We start from the raw sequence: 24,146 nt of genomic DNA, 5'->3' as shown, positions 1-24,146 counted from the left end.
TGGGACGCAGAGACTAACGTCGTCTTCTGTGTCTTTTGTCATCTAGAGGCAGCGGACCCGATGACATGCAGAGACAAATTATGGTCATTCCGCACACCTTTTCGCCATTCAGACACAGTCGTGTTTGATGGCACGCAGAGACTAACGTCGTCTTCTGTCCCTTTTGTCATCCAGAGGTGGCGGGCCCGATGACATGCGGAGACAAATTATGGTCATTCCGCACACCTTTTCATCATTCAGACACAGTCGTGTCTGATGGCACGCATAGACTAACATCATCTTCTACACCTTTTTGTCATCCAGAGGCGGCGGGCCCGATGACTTGCGGAGATAAATTATGGTCATTCCACACACCTTTTCGTCATTCAGACACAGTCGTGTCTGATGGCATGCAGAGACTAACGTCGTCTTCTGCGTCCTTTTGTCATCCAGAGGCGGCAGGCCCGATGACATCCGGAAACAAATTATGGTCATTCCGCATACCTTTTCCGCGGACCCTAAAAATATAGGATTTTTCAGCCTTTGTATTTTAGGGCACCTAGACTAGTTTTTGTATTAGGGGTACTTTTGTAATTTCAAATGCACTAAGTGAATATTTGATGTGTGTAGTTGGAAATAAATTTAATTGAATTGGTTGAAGCCCAATCCAATTAAATTTTAGAGGGGGAGGTGAGCATTTGCTTACTACACCCCATTGCCACATCATATAGTCACACTTTGTGCATGTCCTTCATGCTTTACATGTCTCATGACACCTAAGCACACTTAGTGGAGAATCTTGGAATTGATCTTGGATTAGTGGACTAAACCATAACTAAATTTCACTAATCATAATTAGTGAAATTTTGGCTCCAAAGTTTGGCTCCACAAATTCAATTTCAAATTCAAGTCAAATTTGAATTGAAATTCAAATTTCCCTCCAATTTTGTGTGACACTTAGGCTATAAATAGAGGTCATGTGTGTGCATTTTTTTCAACTTTGATCATTTGAATATTAAACTTCAGATTTCAGAGCTCTTTTAGAGCACAAAATTTCATGTTCTTCCCTCCCTCTCCCTTCATTCATCTCCTTCTTCCTCTAAGCTCTTATCCATGGCCTCCTATGGTGGTGAGCTTCTTCTAGATTCATCTTCTCCTTGAAGTGGTGTCTCCTCTCTCTCTTCCTTCTCCATTCCACTGTCATTCATCTTCCAAGAAGCAAAGGAATTCATTGATGAAGAAGATCCTAGGCCTACAAGCTCCAATGGAGCTTACATCATGTGGTATCAAGAGCATCTTCATCTAGGTGATGTTCTTTTGCTTCCTCTATCTTTTTGTTCGGTGAATTTTCTTTAATTCCTTGTTCTTCATCTTATTCTCCATGTATATCCTCCATTGTCTTGTGGTTTGGTGCTGTTTAGAGTAGATTCAAAAAAAAATATATAAACCGATTATATCTTAGATCTACACTTGTTCTTGCATTTCTATGGTTCAAATTTTGTAGATCTACTCTTGAATCATGTTTTTGTGTTGATTTTAGGTTCTATCATTTTTCATTCATAATATTCTTGTGCTGAACCTTAGATATAAATTTTCTTCCAAAATATTGATTAGAAAAAAAAACACAAAAATCTAAGTGTAAATCACTTAATCCATGTTGTCTTAGAGTCATGTTTAGTCATAGTAATTGTCACATTATGTTCTAAGTTTGTGTTGAATTTTTATTTTGTTGATTGAATTCTAGATACATTTGTTCATGTATTCTTGTCATTCTTAGCCTATCTTTTGAATTTTGAGTCTAATTCAAGCATGGTATTTAGTTCATAACATGTTCTAAATCAATTCCTAGAAGTAGTCTTGTTGTTGAACTCTTTTTTTTTCAAAGTTTCCTACATGATGCCTATGATGAAGTTGAGTTGTGGTGCTGAGTTGTGGCTGGATATGTGAATCAAAATAAGTCTTAAGCTCTCTTGAATTGTGTTATTCAAGATAATTGAGCATAAGCAAACACAAATTGTAACTATCCAAACCTTAAGCAACATAAACACTACTCTTGATTTCTAGGTTGAAATCGCTGGTGTTGGCAGCTTGAACATACGAACTTGTATAAATTACTGGGAATTGGTAATTACGTGTTTTGAGCTGAAATTTTTACTTAATTTTCTAGACATCTGGACCAAAATTATGAAAAAAGAACCAATCGATTTGGATTAAAGTAAAAAATAAGAAAAATCACACAATTGGCAGAAAAATCAGTGTCCATGAAAAGAAAAAAAAAGTGAAAGGGAAGTGTGCTTGTTGTTTTGGCCCAAAATTTGTTCTATAATTGGTGACTATTTTATACCAATCCTAGTTCTAAAATTTCAATTGAAAACTATTATGAAAACAAGTACCAAAACTAGAGGTTTCTTGAGTTTTTTTTTTTTTTTCTACTCTACTCTAGATCCATTCTAGGTTTCTCTTTGAGTCCTTGCTTTTGTGTGCTTTTCATTGCTTTAATTGTTGAATAATCTTTGAAAATTTGTCTTGTAAAAACTATATTGGTTTAGCTTTCATTTCATTTTTTTTTTGTCTTTGGTTATTGCTTGTCTCTTTGTTTCCTTGTTTGTGAGTTGTCATATAGGAAATTGGAAAGGAGGATTGGTGTCATACCTTGAAAAATTTGAGTCAAGAAGCAAAGGGTCAATCACTTTAAAGTAAATGAAGCAATAGAATATTGCATAGTGAGGAAGTTTCACAGAAATTCTTGCCCACGATGGAAGTATCCGAAGACAAATCCAATAGAGAATTTTGACAGTAATTGGATCAATCAAAATACAATCAATTAGCACCTCATACACTGGACATAGCTTCCACCAATTCCATAATGTAAGCTCTAAAACTTTTATCTAATGTCACTCAAAGGCAAACAAAAACATGCCCTGGTGTTGGTGAAAGAAAATTGAATAAAGGAATTCAGACCTCAAAGTATGAATCCTTAGCACAATCCAAAGGCATATTTCACTGTCACACACTTATAATACAAGGAAAACTTAAATAATTACATTTGAGAAAAAAAAATATTCAAGGTCCCATTATGTTTCTAATGGAGCTTTGTGATCAGGTCCAGCAAGAATAATCTGCATTAGAAATTTAGCAATGAAAGACTAATTGGTTAGAAAATCATAGAAATGAATGATGAATGCTTCAATTCTAAAAGATATGATTCTCAGATTTGGCTCCTCTAAATTCTGGGATGCACCTTAAAGGGTAGAGTGTAGATGATAGCTGTTGATTGAAAAATTAACGATTGAGATTGTAATAAAACACATGCACATGAATAACAAAACAGGAAGTTGATGAAAGATCTTACAATCAATAGCTATCATTCAGCACTTCAACATTTCTAAAGTGCAACATGCACTTTAAAAGGGCCAAAAATGTCTTGGCATAAATCTAGAGTAAATAGTTTAGGGAGACATACATTACAGTCAAATGCAAATCTCCTTGCAAGCATGATAGCTGCATTCCTTTCTCGCTCTGACTCAAAAGCTAATACAAAAGAAAGACCTTGCTTCGGTTGCCAAAAGACTGCCTGTGCTGCAGCATTCCCACCTCCTCGAACTCCACAAAGCTAAAAAATACAATAAAGCACCATATTTTAGTGTATAACAACAAACAAGACAAAGAAAGGAAAATATAAAAAATCTTGAAAATGATTAGAGATACTTTACACAGAAAGATAGCTACATTGTTCAAGGTGCAAGAAAAAGGTTAGAAACAGTATTAATCACAAAGTAAATGTATGGATCCTTTCCTTATGATAGAACATGAAAAACTACTTTTGAGTTTTACCAAGAATTATCTAGAACCGAGCGCCCACAATGTGAGATACCTGCATTGAACTAGAATAGTATTCTTTGGCAATTGTTGTATTTCCTTTACAGAGCTTCATCCTCATCTTTCCAACATGAAGTACATGAATAGATTCATTTGGATGGTCTGAGACAGTCTGAGTTACAACCACCTGCAAAGTGTTACATTAAACTATTATTATTGTCACTGACTTTGACCATTTTCTAAAACTTCTTACATTAAAAACAAAGTGACAGCTACAGTTTACTATAACCAAAGAATCTGACAATATTTTCTAAAACTTCTTAGTTGAAATGTTAATTAAGTACAACACCAAGCTACAGTTAATGAAAATCAGACACTACTTTTCACTGAAATTTGTTTACAAGATGGGAAGGGACAAGCATGGAACTGTATACAATTGGTAAAAAGTAAAAACACTGTTCAACTTAAAAATCACAACTGCACAACAAGCTCACAACTTACTAGCAGCTTGTATTGAGATTTTAAATTGAGATTGGTGGTAACTAGGATGGCACAAGACTTAGTCAAAGAGACTCCAATATCATGTCAAAAAACTATTAGACATATTAGTTTAAGCAAATGATAATTCTCAAAATCAGAACCACCTGGTCAATCATACTTTGATGCAATGTCAAAGAACCACACAGCTTAGAAGGTTAGACTTAAAAGTATTGATCAAAGAATTATAGAATTTTCAACAATAGCACCCTGTAAACCTAAGAGTTGCTTGTTTTGCCATATGCTATCACGAGAATTACTTCTGCAGAAGGCTTCTTTGCAAGAATCACCATCACGGAAAAACCTTATTAAGTTTTTCTTTTAGCAAACCCCCCCCCCCCCCCCCCCCAAAATAATTGTCTCACCACGATATATAGTACATAACATAAGGCACAAGATAAAAGCAATTTTTATTGTTGGTTAAACCACCCTTACAAGCACCGGAATAGAATGCGCAGACAGCACTGTTGTTTACTTGAGTTAGAATTATAATGTTAGTTATGGGCCTGTCTATTTGGGTTAAGATTAGTAAATGAGCCTGGCTAGTGTGTACTATCTGCATTTAAACTAATCCTAATAAAAATAAAGGAGTCGGAGGTCTGACAAGTTGAGTCAATGTATCCCCTTTATAGACTCTAGCTTTCCCTCCTTTCTAACAACTTAGAAGTAGTTATATTGCAAAATAACATGGTCAAATGAGCTACAAAATAGACATCACAAGTAACGAATGATAAACTTATAAAACAACTCTAATTATTAAAATAATAACTTCAGATAGATGCTTGGATCAATTCTAGGAGGTAGAAAAAGAAAAGAGATCAAAGTTGACATACATTGAATTCAGTGTCATGTTTTCGCACAAGTGCCTCTACATAGGTTCCCAAACCAGCAGCTGGAAAAGAATATAAAATGCTTTTTTCAACTTGATTGGACAAAGAACCAAGTCCATCTATTTAAATTCATGATACAAAAATGTATAGTTTATTTATATAAAAGAAAATACATAGAAATGATTCCTGTTAATGAATACTAAATCAAACATTTACGACCAGGAATGGGAACCCAACCTGGATCAATTGGACCAGTGGTTGACAATGTGATCTGCTGGCCCTCTGAAATAATATCAACTTGCAATACACGTCCAACATCAAAAGGTTCGGGGGCATAAACTGACTTGGTAGCTCCTGAGAACAGAAAAGTTGTATCACATTATAGGCAAGGATAGAAAAGATACTAGACATGGCATTTAACCAATATTCCCCCACAATGCATCTCAAATGGTACACCTTACAGATTAAGCCCTTCAGACAGTTAAGATAGGATAACATAATGTATAATGGCCACAAAAACAAAGTCCGTGCTATGAATCATAAAAAAAATAGTTTATAACAGAATCATTGTGAACATCTACCATAAAATGTTTAACAAATGAGAATTTTGTTTAGCAAACTCAGACTTATCGATAGAGAGAAGGTTAATGACAAAAAAATTGCTCCTTCAATGGGAAATTGATATCTAATAGGATGGAGGATATCAACAAGCATATTGGTGATAATCTGAGGTACAGCACATTTGTTGAAGTGAATGTGCAGCAGAAAGAGACTGCTAATATGGAGCAGAAGGAGGTTGCTTCAGAATACTTTGTAACGCAGGTTCATTTATCTTTCTCTGGGGCAATCTTGTTTTTCTATTATGCAACAGGTAAATGAAACGTGTTATTATTTATGTTCACAAATTAAACAGGTAGAGAGCAGCAAGTGGGTAAGTTCAGGGAGAGTAGCTCTTCAAGAAAGGATAAATATCCCACTGAGATAATTCCAAAGAGAATTGTATTGGATATTGACAAGGCAAAAATACAATGCATCACTGGAACAATGATCATTTTCACATTTTGTTGGTAATATAATCGCATATTCCTCTTTTACTTTATGTTTGAAGATTTGTGTTCAGTTTATAGTTCACAATGCTTAGTATAGGGAAGGTGGAACACTTAAGAAGTGTTAGATTAAAATGTGCTTTTTAATGTTTTATTATCTTTCTTATTTTGCACTCTTCCTCAGCTGTCTGCACCATATCTTGTCTCATCTTGTCATGTACTTGTTTCTTCTTTATATATACAATAGTCTCAGCTGAGTGAGACAAGTTCTCCAAAATATTAAGTTCATCATCTTAACTTGGTATTAAAGTGGGAACAGTCCCGCTCTGGAGTCTGATTGTCGTTTGCTGTCTGCCGGTGCTCCGTCACCGTTAGCTGCCGGAAAATTTTCCAGCTAACTCAGGGTTAGGTGCGCCTTGTTGAGCGCAACCCAACTCAAGTTGTTTCAAGAGCAAAAGCTCTCTCATGCTCTCTCACACACCGTTACAGTACAAACTTGTGTTAGGCACGTGAATCTCACACGTCACCTTCCCATCACTGGACCACCATCACACCACCACCATCGTCTTTGTCGGCCTCTTATGGACCCATTCCATCCCCTGTTTGGCTCCAGTTGTCACATCAGAAAAGTGAACATATGATCCAGCCATTCTTGGGTTTCTTTTTGATTCAGATCTGATAGGTAACCTCTGTGGTGTTCTAATTGTGGAAAAGAAAGCCATACTCAAAAGAAGTGTTATGACCTACATGGTTGGCCTGATAAGGCAGCAAATATCTCTACATCTGAAAAGGCTGAATCTCGATTTTCTGATGAAGAATATCAGGAGTACCTGAGGCTGAAATTTAGCAGCCAGGCTCATTCCTCTTTAGAACCAAGTGTAACAACAGCCTGCATTTCTCAATCTATGGAAGGTCAAGGTCCATGGATGGTTGATTCAGATGCTTCTAATCACATTTCTAGTAATAATTCCTAGTTTTCCTCTATCTACTCACCTAAATTTCCTCACCATGTTACATTAGCCAATAGGTTCAAAATTGCATCTCAAGGAATTGGTCAAGTTCCTCTTTCTCCCTCCTTGAATTTAAATTCTGTTTTGTATATTCCTAATTGTCCTTATAACCTAATTTCTCCAAGTCAGTTGGCTCGTTCCTTTGATGTTGATTCCTTTGTTATACAGGACCGTGGTACGGGCTGAATGATTGGCGTAGGACATGAATCACAAGGCCTGCACGGACATTGTTAATTAGTGCAAGTGTTCTTGTTCACCATTGGGGTGATACAATCCTCACTACCTGTTTTTTAATAAATAGGATGCCCTCTTCATCTCTTGAAAATAAAATTCCTCGTTCAATCCTCTTTCCTAATGAACCCCTGAATCATGTTTCTCCTAAGGTCTTTGGATGTACATGTTTTGTTCATGATGTTTCTCAGGTCTTGACAAGCTCTCAGCAAGAGCTATCAAATGTGTGTTTCTTGGTTATTCCAGCCTTCAAAAGGGATACAAATGTTACTCCTCTCCAACCACCAGGAGATACTACATGTCAGCTGATGTTACCTTCTTCGAAGAAACCATGTTCTCCAAACAGGATGATTCCAACTCTATAAACAGGTTTTGCCTATTGCTTGTCTTAGTCAAATAGTATCTCTTACTCACACAACATTCAATCACGGAGAAATTCAGCACTCTTCTCCAGTCAATCGTCAAGCTGAATTATCTCCATCTTTTGTCTCTACCTACTAGAGCGGGACACAAAGAGATGGTTCCACATGAAGATACTCTTGATTCATGTCCTTCACACTCAGTTGTTCCTAGAACAGATCCTTCTTCATCATCATCTTCTCATGATCCAGATTCAGGTTGGCCCATTGTCTTTAGAAAAGGTATTCGGTCTACTCGAAATCCTCATCTTGTTTATTTGAGTTATCATCGGTTGTCTCCTTCATACTTCTCCTTTGTTTCTTCTTTGTCTTCCATTATTGTTCCCAGGAATGTTTGTGAGGCACTTGCTCACCCTAGATGGTGACAAGCCATGATTATTGAAATACAGGCTCTTGAACATAGTGGTATATGGGAGTTAGTTCCTCTTCCACCTGGAAAGAAGGTTGTTGGTTGTCAGTGGGTATATGCAATCAAGGTTGGTCCTAAAGGTGAAGTTGATCATCTTACAGCTTGCTTGATAGCCAAAGGCTACACTCAAATATATGGTCTTGATTATGGAGATACTTTTTCTCCAGTGACCAAGATCACTATTGTTCATCTCTTCCTTGCCATTCGTCATTGGCCTCTTCATCAACTAGACATTAAAAATTGTTTTTCTTCATGGTGAGTTGGAGGAGATTTATATGGAGCAATCTCCTGGTTTTGTTGCTTAAGGGGGATCAGGTTTGGTTTGCAAACTTCATCAATCCCTTTATGGTCTTAAACAATCTCCAAGAACTTGGCTTGGAAAATTATTTTTTTTGCACAGCAAACAATTAATAGTATTAATAATGGTTCAGTACTAGATGTACTGAAAATAGCAAATAGATACAAAGGCAAATCCTGCCAAACCCAACTACTATAGATAAAAGCACAGTAACTGGATACTCAGCAATCAAACAACCCTACGACATTTCTTCCTTCAATCTAATAGACCACTGATTAAAATGAGTATGGGAATCTTTCTCCATACAATTTAACCAAGACCAAGTGTGGAATAAAGCTTCATCCATGACTTTTTCGGGGCTAAAAGTCTGGTTTTTGAATACCAGATAATTTCTATGCTTCCAAATAGTCATAGATAGAGCTACCCATAACACTTGCCATCTCTTGTCTACTGAGGTTTTCCCACTCCAATTAAAAAATTACATAAAATGATATCTAGGCTCAATGGGGAAAGGACCCACTCTATTGACCCAGCTCAAAGTCTCCCATCAAAGATTCCTAGTTTTTATACATGAATACATGACATGACCAACAGTTTCCTCTTCCCTATCGCAGAGAGGACAATCATAAGAAGGCAACTCCACATGTCTCCTTCTTAGATTATCCTTGGTAGGTAATTTGTTTTTATAAGAAGGTACTTGCTCTTGGTGGCATTTTCAAACTCCAAATAATCTTGGATGCGCTGTCTTCAGTAACATGTCTGTCCTCAGCTTTTAGGAGATTGTACGCTGACTTTGTGGTATAAGAACCACCAGAGTCAGCACTCCATAAAAGAAAGTCCCTACTTGAAGGTTGGATGTGAACATCTTCAATGTCTGCCATGAAAGCTGCCGCTGTACCAATTTCATGATCAAAGAGATTTCTCCTCCATTGGAATTTCCATTCCCATCTGTTATCAACTAAGAGGCCCATTGAGTTGATGGAATGGTTCTGCTGAGTACTCACTTGGTACAATGCTGGGTATTTGTCTTGGAGGGTTAACTCCCCTTCCTTCCACTTGTCCTTCCAAAACCTAATCCTGACCCCATCACCCACCTTCCACCTCATGTTATTGATGAGACTATTGCTATGCTGCTGCTGGAAAACAGCTCTTAGATCCTTCCACCAAGGAGAGAAGTCCACCCTATTTCTACCATAGCATAAAGCATTCCACCCACCATATTTGGACATCAAGACTCTAGCCCAAAGCTGATTCTGGTTATTTGCCAAGTCCCATCCCCATTTACCAAACAAGGTCTCATTAAACTTGGACATATCTTTAATCCCAAGCCCCCTTTTGTTCTTGGGAAGACAAACAGTATCCCAATTGACCCACGCTATCTTGGCTGCCTCAGAACCTCCTCCCCACAAAAAACTCCTCTGAATAGAAACAACCTTATGCACCACTTTTTTAGGGATTCTAAAAAAAGAGAGAAGGTAAATAGGAAGGGCTGTTAAGACAGAATTGATGAGGGTTATCCTGCCTCCCATAGACAGACATCTTTGCTTCCATTTTGCAAGCTTGACTTCATATTTGTTGATGACAGGCTGCCAGACGTTCCAACTTTTAGAGCTCTACCCCACTGGAATTCCAAGGTAGGAGAAAGGAAACTCCAGCTGTCCACAGTTGAGAAAAAGAGCTGCCTCCCTACACCAAGCCTCAGATTTGCCCATGCACCCAAATTGGCTTTTAGCATAATTGATCTTGAGACCAGAAGCCATCTCAAAAATTCTCAGGATAGATTTCAGTACTCTAACATTAGCAGTAGTTGCAGAACCAAAAAACAAAGTATCATCTGCATATTGTAGAATATTAATCTCCTCCTTTTGACTCCCCACTTGATAACTGCTGAACATGTTCTTCGAGATGGCTGTCCTCATCAATCCAGTAAGGCCCTCAGCTACTATGTTAAAGAGGAAAGGTGCAAGGGGGTCTCCCTGCCTTAAACCTCTCTCGGGCACAAACTCTGTAGTGGGGCTGCCATTGATTAATATAGATATGGTTGCACTAGACAAGCAGCCATAAATCCAATTTCTCCATCTTTCACAGAATCTCATCCTCAACATCATGTAGTTTAAAAATCCCCAAGAGACCGAATCATATGCTTTTTCAAAGTCAACTTTGAAGACCATGCAAGGATTATTTTTGGATTTGGCTTCAGCTATAACCTCATTAGCAATCATCACACCATGAAGGATGTGCCTTCCTTTCAGAAAAACAGTTTGTCTTTCATCAATGAGGTGAGGTAGAACAAGAGCAAGTCTATTAGCCAGAATTTTGGACACTATTTTATAAACACACCTTATAAGAGAGATGGGTCTATAATCATTAAGAGATTGAGGGCTATTGGTCTTGGGGATGAGGGCTATGAAGGAAGCATTGCTTCCTTTAGGGAATATTCCATTGATGTAAAACTCATCCAGGAACCTAATAAAATCAGGTTTTAGAATCTCTCAAAACTGCTTGATGAAATTAAAGTTCAAGCCATCCGGACCAGGACTTTTATCTCCCCCACAAGCCCACACTGCTGATTTGATTTCCACTTCAGAGAATCTGGCAACAAGGCTTTCCTTCTGTCCTTGGCCAAGGGAAGGAAACTGAATCCCATCCAGGGTTGGCCTATTGAGATTTTGTTATGAGAATCTCTCTTTGAAATGTGTGAGTACTGCAATCTTGATACTGCTACGCTCATGGACCCACCCACCCTCCATGAACAAACCTTGAAAAGCATTGACCCTCCTTCTATGATTGATCAATCTGTGAAAATAAGCTGAATTTCTATCCCCTTCTCTTATCCACTTCACTCTAGATTTTTGCCTCAACATGGATTCATAAGCAAGAGCTGCATTCCACAGCTATTCCTGCAAAGATTTCTTGAGCTCCATTTCAGCTTGAGATAAGTTTGAACCATTAAATCCAGCCTCCAAAGCATTCAGGTCCTTTAAATTCTGGATTTTAGTAGCTGTAATAACACCATTTTGTAAACTCCACTACCTTATGCGATCTTTGATGAACTTTAATTTCTGCTTGAGAGCAAAACCACCCCAACCACTAGGATGATAGTTACCCCAGTTGTGAGCCACCATATTCTGAAAGCTTTTGTCCTTCAGCCACCAATCCATTATCTTGAAAGGTTTAGGTCCCCAATCATTGGTTCTAGACCTCAATAGGATGGGGCAATGATCAGAGAAATCTCTATCCAACACGAATTGAGTAGTATCTAGCCATTGGGACAGCCAGTCATCAGAAAGAAGGAACCTATCCAATTTGCTCATGACAGTCCCATTGGGTCTACACCATGTGAAATATCTCCCAACAGACCTAACCTCCTCAACCTCCATATCTGAAATCCAAGAATTAAACTCAGAGATGCTAGTAGTTTTTATCATACTTCATCTTGTCCTTACAGTTGTTTTTATCAGCATAGGACACACCCAGGTCTCTAGCAATCTCCCTATGAAGATCCTCCTCATTCTCAAAATAACTATTATTGAAGCTGCTATTAGTGACAGGGCTTTGGGAGGGACAGTCCTGCTTAGGGGTCCTCCCAGCAGGTTCTGGAGAATGAAGAACCATCCCCTCCCCATACTCTTTTTGATTATAATCTCAATGCCCATGTTCCGTGAATCAAGCTCATCCCTATAATGACCTGGGTTGAGATTTACATGGGCCATATGATTTGCTGCAACAGACCCCTTTCTTCTAACATACACCTTGAAGGCTGAAAGAGACTGAGTTCCTTTAGAACTTGGGCTGGTAGTTACGAGGCCCAAATTGTGGTCCGAGACTCCCTCCACCAGGCCTGCAGAAATCCTTTCGTAAGGGCAAATGGGGTTTGACCCATGTTTGACCCCTAAAGAGGCTTTGGGGCTAATAACTGAGGGTTCATCTCCTTGTACCCAAAGGTTATTAGATTTTATTAAAGCATCTTGGACTTTATCGTCAACGCCCACTTCCAAAAATGGATTATGCTGCTTGCTTGGATAGAACGTCCTAGTATCTGCCATGCCCTCCCCATGCATGTCCGAGGCAAGGGGACCGTTGCAATCCTTCTGCCCCACGCCTCCAGGTGTCAGGCCCTCAGGAGCTGCCAGAGGCACGTGACAACCTCGGAGTGACACCTCAGCACGACTGTGATGATAGGAAGGAAGTTATATCCGACAAAAGTAGAAGGAAGTTATATCAGGCAACTACAAGGAAGTTATATCCTTCTGCCCCATTCCTGGAATATCTTCCATAGGTCTTTTTCACGGACCTCATCGGGGGAATCGGGAAAAGTAGAAGGAAGTTATATCTGGCCTATCCCTCCACGTTGATGATGGTTGCTTTCCTCTCGCGGTGACCTGGTAAGGGGCTTTCAGCTCGTCTATACCCCTTCCAAGAACTGGAAAGGTCTTCGAAGTTGCCTTTCTCCTACTCTTCACTTGAGTCCATTGTCCCTCCTGAAGGTTGTCGCAAGTGTGTCTTTGACCGTCGTCCTCTATGGTGTTATTGCTATCAGCATTCACACTTCGTCTTCTTCCTTGTTCACTCCGACTGCGGGCGTTGACTTTGCTGGCTCTCGCTCCTTGATCACTCATGTCATGCAAAGTTTTCACATTTCCTTGTTCACTCATGTCATGCAAAGTTTTGGGATGAAATGGAGTGAAGCAGATCACTCTGTTTTTTATTATCACACTTCTCCTGATAAATGTGTTTACTTAGTCATTTATGTTGATGACATAGTAATTACAGGGAATGATGATATCAAAATCTCTCAATTGAAGCAAAAATTTTCCATTCACTTTCAGACCAATGGTCTTGGCCACCTAAAGTACTTCCTTGGTATGGAGGTAGCTCAATCCAAGGAAGGCATTATTATCCCGCAGAGGAAGTATGCTTTGGATATTTTGGAAGAGACAGGAACGATTAACTGTAGACCCATTGATAGTCCCTCAGATCCAAATCAAAAGTTAATGGCAGAACAAGGTGAACCATATTCAGATATAGAAGATTAGTTGGGAAACTCATATATCTTACTATTACCAAACCTGACATTTTCTTTGCGGTTGGGGTTGTTAGTCAATTTATGCAAGCTCCTTACGTTGATCACTGGAAGTCTGTTCTTCGCATTCTCAAGTATATTAAGAAGACTCCAGGACAAGGACTGTTGTGTATGAAGATAAAGGAGACACTCAAATTTCTAGATATTGTGATGCTGATTGGGTAAATAGCGGATAGCGTCACAGGCAAATAGCAGAAGCCGCATAGCGGTTGAAATAGAATATATATAACAATTAAATATGTATAAAAAAGCATGCTATATGCAAATAAAAATAAGCTGGACAAACATTATCATAATATTATCACAAAAGTTAAATTGTTCAAGACAAAATATGTTCATTCTCCTTTGCTCCTTCCCCAATATAATCAAAAAAAGCTAAAAACAGCAAAAATCTAATTAGCTAAACAAGTCCCAAATAAGGCATATAATCAAAAAGAGTTGCATGAAGGAGAAGTGAAAATGCTATTGTTGGGTCTATTAGAAGAAAGCCCAAGTCCATTAGTAAAAAGTAAAAAGAATAGAGTAAAAACATAAAATTTGATTCTGATGTTTTACAAACCAATAGAGTAAAATTTTAAAAACACACATTACTACTGCACATGAGTTTTAACAAAGCCAAAAACCTAGTCCACAAGCCCAAAACTACTCTGAAGTGTCGTGAAGACACGACCCGAATCCACAGTTCGCACCTGACCCGGTTTCATTTCTTTCAGAATAATGAACCAAAGAACCCTAAACACCGTCGACACAATTTCTCTTCAGATTCAAGCTTGTCGGAAACCGACAACACAATAGCCGCGACACAATACGATTACGCAACACATAAGGCACCCGCGATTGCGATTTTCACGGAATCCGCAACGCGATGCCGTCGGGATTGCATTTTCACAAAAACCTGCTACGCTATAGCACGATAGCTGCTATTTGACAACACTGATTGGAGGAAATGTTATCTCTTGGAAGAGCAAGAAGTAGAATAATGTTGCTAGATCTAGTGCAGAAGCGGAATATAGGGCTATGGCTTCGGTCACATGCGAATTAGTGAGGATCAATTGATCAAACAACTTATTCAAGAGCTAAAGTTCTGTGAAGTTCAGCCAATGAAGTTGTATTGTGATAATCAGGCAGCTCTCCATATTGCCTCAAATCCAGAGTTTCATGAGAGAACTAAACATACTGAGATTGACTGTCATTTTGTGAGAGAGAAGCTGCTGACCAAAGAGATTAGTAGAGTTTGTCAATTCAAATGATAAGCTTGCTGACTTTTTAACCAAATCATTAAGGGGGCCTCGGATTCAGTTTATATGTTCCAAGCTTGGAGCATATAATTTATATGTTCCAGCTGAGGGGGGATGTTAGATTAATATGTATTTTTTGTATATGTTTTATTATCTTTCTTATTTTGCACTATTCCTCTGCTGTACTAGGGGATTCAGTCTGCACCCTATCTTGTCTCATCTTGTCATGTACTTGCTTCTTCTTTATATATACAATAGTCTCAGCTGAGTGAGACATGTTAAGTTCTCCAAAATATTTAGTTCATTGTCTTAACTCGAAGAAACATGATATTATATGCAGATAAGACAGTAATCATGTAGGCAGATACTTTGAAGCCAAAAAGTTTGTCTGAATAATAATAGTTTCTGCAAGTAGCAACGAAAGTGGGATTTTTTTTGAGGAAAAAAGTAACACTTCTTGCAGTAAAGCATCAATATGATAATAATCACAAGTTATTAGGTACCCCCCATTACTTAGTTAGGTTACATAGTTTGAATGAGACATGTTGCCTATAAATAAGGGAGGTTGAGAGAGAGATCTTGTCATTTTGAGAAAGGATTGTACTCTTAGAGAGTGGGGACAGAACAGGATCTCTTCAATACACTGACAGCTAAATAAAAATTCAATTCTTTTTCTAGTTTCTAATCCAGTTCCTGCCATAAATTTGTAGATATGTTATCAAAAAGTATATCAATTTATATTGGGAGTATTTTGTCCCATTAAGAATAGTTAGAAGTTTCTTGATTTGCAATAATTCTATAATCAGTAATCACTATGGATAGAAGTGTCATAACAAAACATGAATATTAAGTTGATATCAATACCCAAACATGGTGTAGCAGAGGTAGATAACAGTGTAAGTAAAGAGTCAACTGATTTACATGATCAGCATTAAGAAAAATCAATCCAGCATAACATGTTGGCTTAAAAAAGCTATTCATCATTCAAAGTGCAAAACCTTTGGAATTTTTACCTGAAATAAGTTCCTTTTTGGCACCTTCAGATGATACACGATACCACTGAATTGAACATTCTGAAAGTTCAGGGCCATTATCAGAGCAAGGTTGAATTTGCAAATATGAGCCTAACGTTTCAGTTCCTTCTAATTCATATAAATGGGGAGCATTTTCCTCTCCTTTCTTTGTCCTTGCTAACTGAAAAGTGAAATGGAAGAAAATCAGTGATAAATTACTATGGAAGACATCACAACAGTCCTCAATTTTATCAAAGAAACATATCATTCACTTCAAACAAAAGTATAATTTAATAATGATGTCCAAACAATAATCATTACCATAGAAGACCTTTGAAAATCCCCAAGTCTATATCTCATATTATAGCCAAAGGAATATGGAAGATATGAATATTTTTTATTTTATTTTTTTCATTATTTCCAATAAGTGATGCTGATATTAGGTTTGAGAATTTGACAGTAAGATAATTGTGTGCAGTGTGCGCACACACCCATATCAACAATCAACATACATACACACATATCACATACTGCAGAATAAACTAACACTTCCTAAAGTCTTGTACATCAAACAGTGTATTAATATTTCATAAAATCAGTCAATGAAAGAAAAATCACAACCACTTGAAAATGACATAAGATAATAGGCATACCTCCTTTTGTAGACGAAGATATAGTCTAGACTTCTCAGCAAGTTGAGCCCTCAATGCACGAAGCTCATGTTCCATATCCATAACCTAAAATAATACATAATGTATTGATTTCCTTAAAATAGCAATGAAGTGTTAATATCATGGAAATATGATATGTGGCTAAGAAAACAGTGAGAAGGAGGAAATTTCAACATAGGAGAATAATATCGATAATGTATTTAAAAGAAAAATAACACAGGCATAACCAAATACATTCCCTGAAATTCCCTGGTTTTAGATCCACTCTACACCTTCATAGATGTAATATTTTACACTGATTCAAATTATTTATCTTGTTTTGCTAGTTTAATGGTCATACATCAATAGTACATAACAGTACGATCAATCAGCTAAGTAGCTATTTGTGAAAACCAGCAAGCCAACAAATCAACGGTCTCAAGAGGACTGAGATAACTTAAACTTTAACCAAATACAGAAAAAAAAGAACATACAAAATATGGTGGCATTAAGTATACAAACTTTAATCAATGTTCTTCATTTATACAAAGTATTTTCCTCATATATCAAGAATTTCATCACCACCTCCAAGGCTCCAACCTCTTTATAATGAATAAGAAAGTCAAGAGACCAAGCATACTGGCATACCAAAATATGGTGGCATTAAGTATAGAAGAGAACATACAAAATACATTGCCAATAAGTATTGAGGAAAACTTAAAAAGTAGAGGTTGGCTGATGACAAAAGAACATTTAAAATAATAACAATTGATCTATGACAAGAGATAAATGAACAACGGAACAATGTATACCTTGCTTGGCTGATGCAGCATTTTGATTCTCCGAGCCTCTTGAACTTCCTTCATTAACTGTTCCAGGTCCTAAAGTTCCAATAGAAATAAATTTTGTTAAATGAAAATTACTTACTCGATGCAGCACTGCAATATCAACAGTTACATTTTCGATGCAACCAATCAATATTATGATTATTGAAGAGTTTTTCTTATTTGATAATTTCATATAGAATAAAATTATACAAGAGAAAGTGAGTAAAGTACAATTAGGGGAATATTAAAAAAATGGAGGTAAAGAATCAAGATTCAAGAATGCATAAGGTTGTCCACTCTTTCCATACACCAGAAATTATGTAAACAACTTTGAAACAGTCATGAACATGGCACAAAAGAGAAGCAATAAGCACTGTGACAAAGCAGATCTAGGGTAAAAGATTGACCCTCAAAAAACACATTTTTTTCCAACCACATACACAAAGAAAAGAAATTCAAAAGCTGCATAATGCTACCAATTTGGTATCCTTGTTTCATCCCCAAATCTTTAAAAAGAAACAAGAGAAATCACTTATAAGAGTTAAGCGAAGGGCCACATCCCAGATTCATTCAGAATACCAAGCATCTTATTCCAAAGGAGAGAAATCACCCTACAAATACATCTAAAAATATATGGGTCACTGATTGAGTATTGATCATACTGATTCAGTAATGCAGTATAGACAAAGATCTGTCATAGGCATACAGGGAGTTTTAGATTTTCAAATGAGGTTGTCATAAGAAAACCTCTCCATGTTAGGAGACAGTTCAAGATATTGAAGATGAATTTGTTGATAGGAAGAAACATGAGTAATTTAAGCAAAAGCAAGAGGGGTTGAATCACATTACTCTGCCAAACATTCAGTTTTCTTCATAAGGAAAATCCCAGGAAAGATTAGATTAAGAATCATGAATAGAGTACTGTATTCTTTTATGGTGCATAATGTAAAGAAGACAATGATATAGGAATGGAAATAACTCTAACAAGGAATGTCCCATATTGAGACAACCACCAGATATTTGACATCAGAAATGACATCCAAACCAAAAAAACAAACCATGCTCTAAAGTCTAAAAGAACTATGTTCCCAACAGATAACTTCACATCATGCAAACTACCCTGGACCTACCTCAATAAAGGACAAATCAAACATGAAGAAATTTTTATTCACTAATAATTCCATATATCATAAATTTAAAAGAAATGTATTCAAATTAGAAAGAAAATAATTGATAATAAATAAGATGCACTTAACATTATGGCAGAAGGAAAGATCCAAACCTGTTTTCCTGAAGCTTGAGACATTCTCTCATGCTCCTGAAGTGCCTCCTCCACTCTCTGAACTGCTGCTCTGGCATTTTCTATTTCAAAACGAGCAAAAGCTCTTTCCTCATTCACAAGTTTCTTAGCATCTTCAGAAGCCTACAAATGAAGATAAACTCTCAACAGTGGAAAAGAAAGTTTCTTTGGTCACTCTTCCATTCATTCATAATGATCGAATAGAACGATACATAATGCTGATAAAATGTTGAATAAATAGACTGAGAGGTTTCATTCCCCAGACAAACTAGATAGCCAATAGACTGATAGACAGAGAAAGTGGCATTTTGTTCATATTGCCTGTACATTGTGCAATAGCATTAATATAAAACAGCACTCTGATAAATTGTTATACTTATATGTAATAACTAAAAATCAGCTGGGTTGATATTGAAATCACAAATTCTCTCAGATCATTGGTGCAATAGTCTAGTCTCTCTTGGACCCAAAAATATTATGCCCCTTAATTTATGCACTGTACAGTAACAGTTTATCTTGTCCTTTGATGTCTGCAGTTGAAGCAAAGCACTTAGTAGTTTTAAGGAAATATTTGTCATAAATATATTAAGGGACGTTATAGTAGTTTTAGGGATTTCAAGCAGACATGGAGAGGGATCAGACTGCAGTTTTATATTAATGCTATTGCTGGTCATGTTTTGCTTTCTTTTGCTGCTGAGTTTAGAGAGAATATTAATTTCCCTTCTTATTCTTAGCAGACCTTTTTTTTATTTCTAATCAAATTTCTGCTTCTATCTCAAAAGAAATTAGCATCACCTGCTTAAGAAAATTTGTTAGCTTCTTCACCTCAGACTTCTCTTGTATTAATTCCCCTTCCCTTTGAGTCAATTGAACTGCTAGAGCTTCAACCTGCAGAATGCACCAAATAAGCTACAGTTTATTAAAATCACAAATAAACAGATGCAAGAATAAATGATCGATAGAAGTTGTAACTTCTGCGCAGGAGAGGTGGAACAACGAATCTATTATATAGATCAGAAAAAATGAGACAATACAAATTTGTGATTTAAAGAAAAACTATCCCATATTTTGTTATCAATGTCTTTGCATTCACTCCCCATCCATCCCTACTATGAACACACCCTCCCCGCCGTGTTTATTCTGACCCATCATGACATAACAAAAAGAACATCAAAAAACAAGTGCTCTGCAATCATGTTGGATATTTGTTGATGCAACTCCTTTAGAAAAATATAAACACCAAGAGAATAATACATTGATCTATATTATACTGGAATTATTACTCATTCCTTATTCCCTAACTGCACCATACTGTGGCAATTATTTTACACTTAAGAGTTTCCCATGACCTAAAATGAATCAGCAAGTGTAAAATTAATGGGATAACTTGCTGCACACTAAAACTTAAATAATCTATTATAAATGCATGATGCAACCAATCATTGCTAATAAAAGGCCATGGTTCACATACTAGACCTCCAGCAACAAGCACTTGCAAATATTTAGTGCAATCACTTATCAAACAAAATTGAGTTTAAAGGGCAAACAACACTCTCAAGAAGATTGACAATAAGAAGCACTCACATAGTGGTGCACAAACAAGAAATCTAGGAAGGACTATTGAAGAGAAGTGAGTACCCTCAAATATCTCAAAAACAAACTCACGTTCATACCTCCAGACAAATAATTATCTTATCTTCTCAAGCTAAAATAATTTATAAACTGATTCATTAGCCACCATCCACTACCCATAACCCACAAATGCCTCTAAAATTCTGTTGTCAGACAGTCTTTCTTGATTGTAGATGGTCTTCCATGTTGGCCATTTATCCTCATGTATATAGTGTAGTAATTGGATGGTACCAACAGTCATTCTACAATACTTTCCAATCATCTCTCATAGTCAGAGGTATGAATCTAATCATTTTACATTAAATCAGTATAGCATAAGATTATATCAATTATCAAATACTGCCATCTATTGTATATATGATTTAAGCATTCAAATCTTCTCATCACCAATTAGCAGTTAGCATTAAGTCTAAGTTTTGTGTTTTCCATCTTACATGATGGGGGTCACACACGACACTGGCCTGCAGCAAGAAAGTGTTACTATTTACATAGGTCCTTAAAATTGAAGAAACAGCACAATATATGGAATTCTAGCATATGCCAAATATACTCTCCAGTCTTCCCTTCTTTTTTTGTTTTTTAAACTTTAAGGATCCAGCCTAATTGAGCCCAATCATCCCCCCTCCCCTCCCACTCCCCCAAGGAATTTAACTTTTAGAGAGGAAAAGGTGCTCATTGATCGAAGTATAATGAACATGACTTTAAATTATACTATCAGCTTCATATGAATTATTTATCAAATAACAGGATAAATTTGAAAAGGCAGATCAAAGAAAGGAACTAACCATAGCAATAGCTTCCGCTACATCATCCTTGTTTCTTCCTGCCACTCTCCCTTTTAAGGATTGCAGTGCATCTCGAAGCTTCTTCAAAAGAACATGCTTTTCCAGAGAAGCTGCTTCTCTGAGTCTAGCCTGAATGTCACCAGCAAACAAACAACTTAGTTATGATAGCAAGATGAAATTCTTTGCAAATTGTAAGCACGGATCATTTCAATCGAAAAAATTGAAAAACAAATTATATAATAGAATTCTCAAGTTGAAATGCTCTTCAAAACTATGCATTACAGTGGTATTAAAAAATTTAATTTAATTTTAAGCATAAAATGATGACCTCTTCAGACAACTTAGCAGCAGCTGCCAAACCCTTCTCAAATTTGCTGGCAAGATCGCGAACCGACATACGTTTCTGCTGGTCCAACAGCTGTGCAGTCTCTCGCGCAACAACCTCCTTCATAGATAGCACTTTTGGATCATCCTTTGTCTCCATGATCTGATTATTAACTCCGATTTTGTAATTAGGAAACCGAAGAGAAGCAAATATTACATCGGCCGACACCACCGGCACTGCATCTTTCTGCATAGTATCCCCAAAATCATGGGTCATCCTTGTCATTTTCACGATCTATCACCTCTGCCAATCACAAAAAAAAAATGCAGTCTTTAGCAACAATAATTGAGCAGATTACATTCCACTCAAAGCAGTCCAATGAATTTTAAGAAGCAAACCTAAACAAAAAAGGAGCATTCACCCACAGATATGCATAAACAGAATAAAATAATAACAAAAAAATACTCCAAAGTCAGAAACTAATAAATTGAGATACCAGTACTCCACTCTAACCACTAAGCTTATTGAATCAAAAGCAAAATCTGACAGCTTGCAACAATGAAACTAAACCCTAATCCTGCTACTTACCACATTTTCTTTTTCTCTATTTTTTTTAGCTGAAGCTATAGGGAAAAGCAAGCTGACCAAAAGCAGACAAAAAAACAAAAACTTGAACTTACAGATCATGAAATGACAAAAAATGGGTACTTGAAGTTGGGATTCTTAGATCAGATGCAAAGGGGTTGCTGAAGTTTTGTTATCCACCAACAGGGTAGCAATGAGAAAGAGAGAGAGAGAGAGAGAGAGAATATGGTAAGAAAGATGGTAGCTTTGCTTTTTGAAAGGAAAAAAGAGAATGGCGCCCCAGAGAGGGGTGGCCCCTAAACAAGTTTGTGTTTTAAGTGTTAACGTTTTTTGTTGTAGTGTTTCCATCTATGTTGGATACTCTCTTCTCTTCTCTTGTCCATTCCTTAAAATGCTTTAAATTAAACTCAAAACTCTCTGGCGGGTCCCAACCTTCTCTTCACCGTTTACTCACATACTTCTTTCCACTTTATTTTTCATTTAATTTTTTTAATAAAGTGATTTGTTTTTAAAATGTGCATAAGTAATTAACAAATTTGAAAATTCTAAAAGTATTATTTATGTCACCAGCTCATTTTATATCATCAAACACATCAATCAAATCACATAAAAAAATCACATCAAAATGAATTTAAAAATATTCTAAATTCAAATTAATATAAATTTTTAGACATGACAATTTTTAGTTTCTATCTTAACGTTAAAATCATGGGATGGTGTTTAAAACGTCTACCCAAACATGATGTAAATTATTCTAGATTAATCAATAGTATCAAATTGTTAGGACTGAGTTTAAAAAACCATTCAAATCACATTAAAGAGGAGGGAAGAAGAAACTTGCTTTGAGTTAAACGTTGTTACAACTCCAATACAAAAACCGGTCAAATAAGGCAGAAGTTTTACAACTCATAACCTTTAAGTGGAAAATTTTTCATTTTAACATATTTTATTCTATAAGTGAAATTTATTTTTTGATAAATACTTAAAATTTATTTGAATCTGAATCTCATTTCTTATTTAATAAGAGTCTAATTTCCTTTTTGGTAAGAATTAAAGACATGTAAATGTAAAGAAGGATTTCTAAATTAATAAGACCCACATGATTTACAGTTAATAGTAAAAGCTAGAATATATTTAAAGGTAGTTTCTATGTAATAGCTTAGGCCTCCTTCCTATAATATATATATATATATATATATATAAAGGAAAATGATAGAAAATAAGTTTGACATACACCAAATTAATTTTACCTTTATCAACTTCAATACAAAATATTTTCACAATTGAGATTTCCTTAAATTAAAACATTAATAAATTATATTTTTCATAAACTTTATAGCTTCAAAATTAAATTATTCTAAAGTTGAAAATTTTGAGAATTAAGTTGACAAAGGATTAATTTATTATAAAATTAACAAATATATAACATGCAAATTTTCAAAATCAAATCAGCATATAATCATACATTATCCTTTTTATTTGAGAATAAATTATTATCTTAGTGTTACTTTTTGCTGGAAATAACACCATAATTGTGACTGTATATATAGTCGAAATTTTTTTGTTTTGTCCGCAATTATTATATAACTGAAACATTAGTTATTTGACTTGCCTTTGTTGAAATGCATAATAATAATGTCAGGCAAAACTTCTGTAAATCATGAGTTGTTATATTCTTCTGGAAAGGGTTGTTTTCATTGTGTATTCAAATTTCCTTGCACTTCCTTGCCATCAATCATCATCTATCATCTATCATGAACTTTTGTAACTTCCTATGTACCCGGATACTCGTGTAGCTTTCTCTCCCTTTCACTCTCTCTTTCACTCTTTTTTCTTCTATTCTTTTTTTATAAATTTTCAAACTTACATGACCATTTTCACTTCATATTCAACCTGTTCATTTTAAAATGCTTGGATGATTAAATAATATCCTTTTATGAACTATACATAGGTACTATTATAAATTCGAGTTGATATATAATTTTCTATAAAATTACAAATTGAGCTTGTTTTATTCTTGAAACTTGTCGTTGCAATAAATTAGTATTTTTTTAACAAATAAAATAATCTTTTAAAAAAATTAGATTATTTGCTAGTTAAAAACTTAATAGGTGTCAAAGGAACAATATG

General features: G+C 36.1%; 1 protein-coding gene across 1 annotated transcript; it reads right to left on the bottom strand.

The window, feature by feature from the left end:
- Nucleotides 1-2,767: 2,767 nt before the first annotated feature.
- Nucleotides 2,768-22,382, bottom strand: LOC100780477 (stomatal closure-related actin-binding protein 1). Its single transcript, XM_003542363.5, has 13 exons — nt 22,112-22,382; nt 21,435-21,734; nt 21,107-21,235; nt 19,485-19,577; nt 18,672-18,812; nt 17,375-17,443; nt 16,566-16,649; nt 15,913-16,093; nt 5,403-5,519; nt 5,169-5,227; nt 3,854-3,985; nt 3,443-3,592; nt 2,768-3,098 (listed from the first exon to the last, which is right to left on the bottom strand). The coding sequence occupies exons 2-13, from the start codon at nt 21,714-21,716 to the stop codon at nt 3,054-3,056; spliced, it is 1,482 nt and encodes a 493-aa protein (XP_003542411.1). The 5' UTR covers nt 21,717-21,734; nt 22,112-22,382; the 3' UTR covers nt 2,768-3,053.
- Nucleotides 22,383-24,146: the final 1,764 nt, after the last annotated feature.

The sequence above is a fragment of the Glycine max genome, chromosome 13 (assembly GCF_000004515.6).
Source record: "Glycine max cultivar Williams 82 chromosome 13, Glycine_max_v4.0, whole genome shotgun sequence".
Taxonomy (NCBI): Eukaryota; Viridiplantae; Streptophyta; class Magnoliopsida; order Fabales; family Fabaceae; genus Glycine; species Glycine max.
The sequence above is the reverse complement of the archived record's forward strand: the minus strand, read 5'-3'. Positions and strand labels throughout refer to the sequence as shown.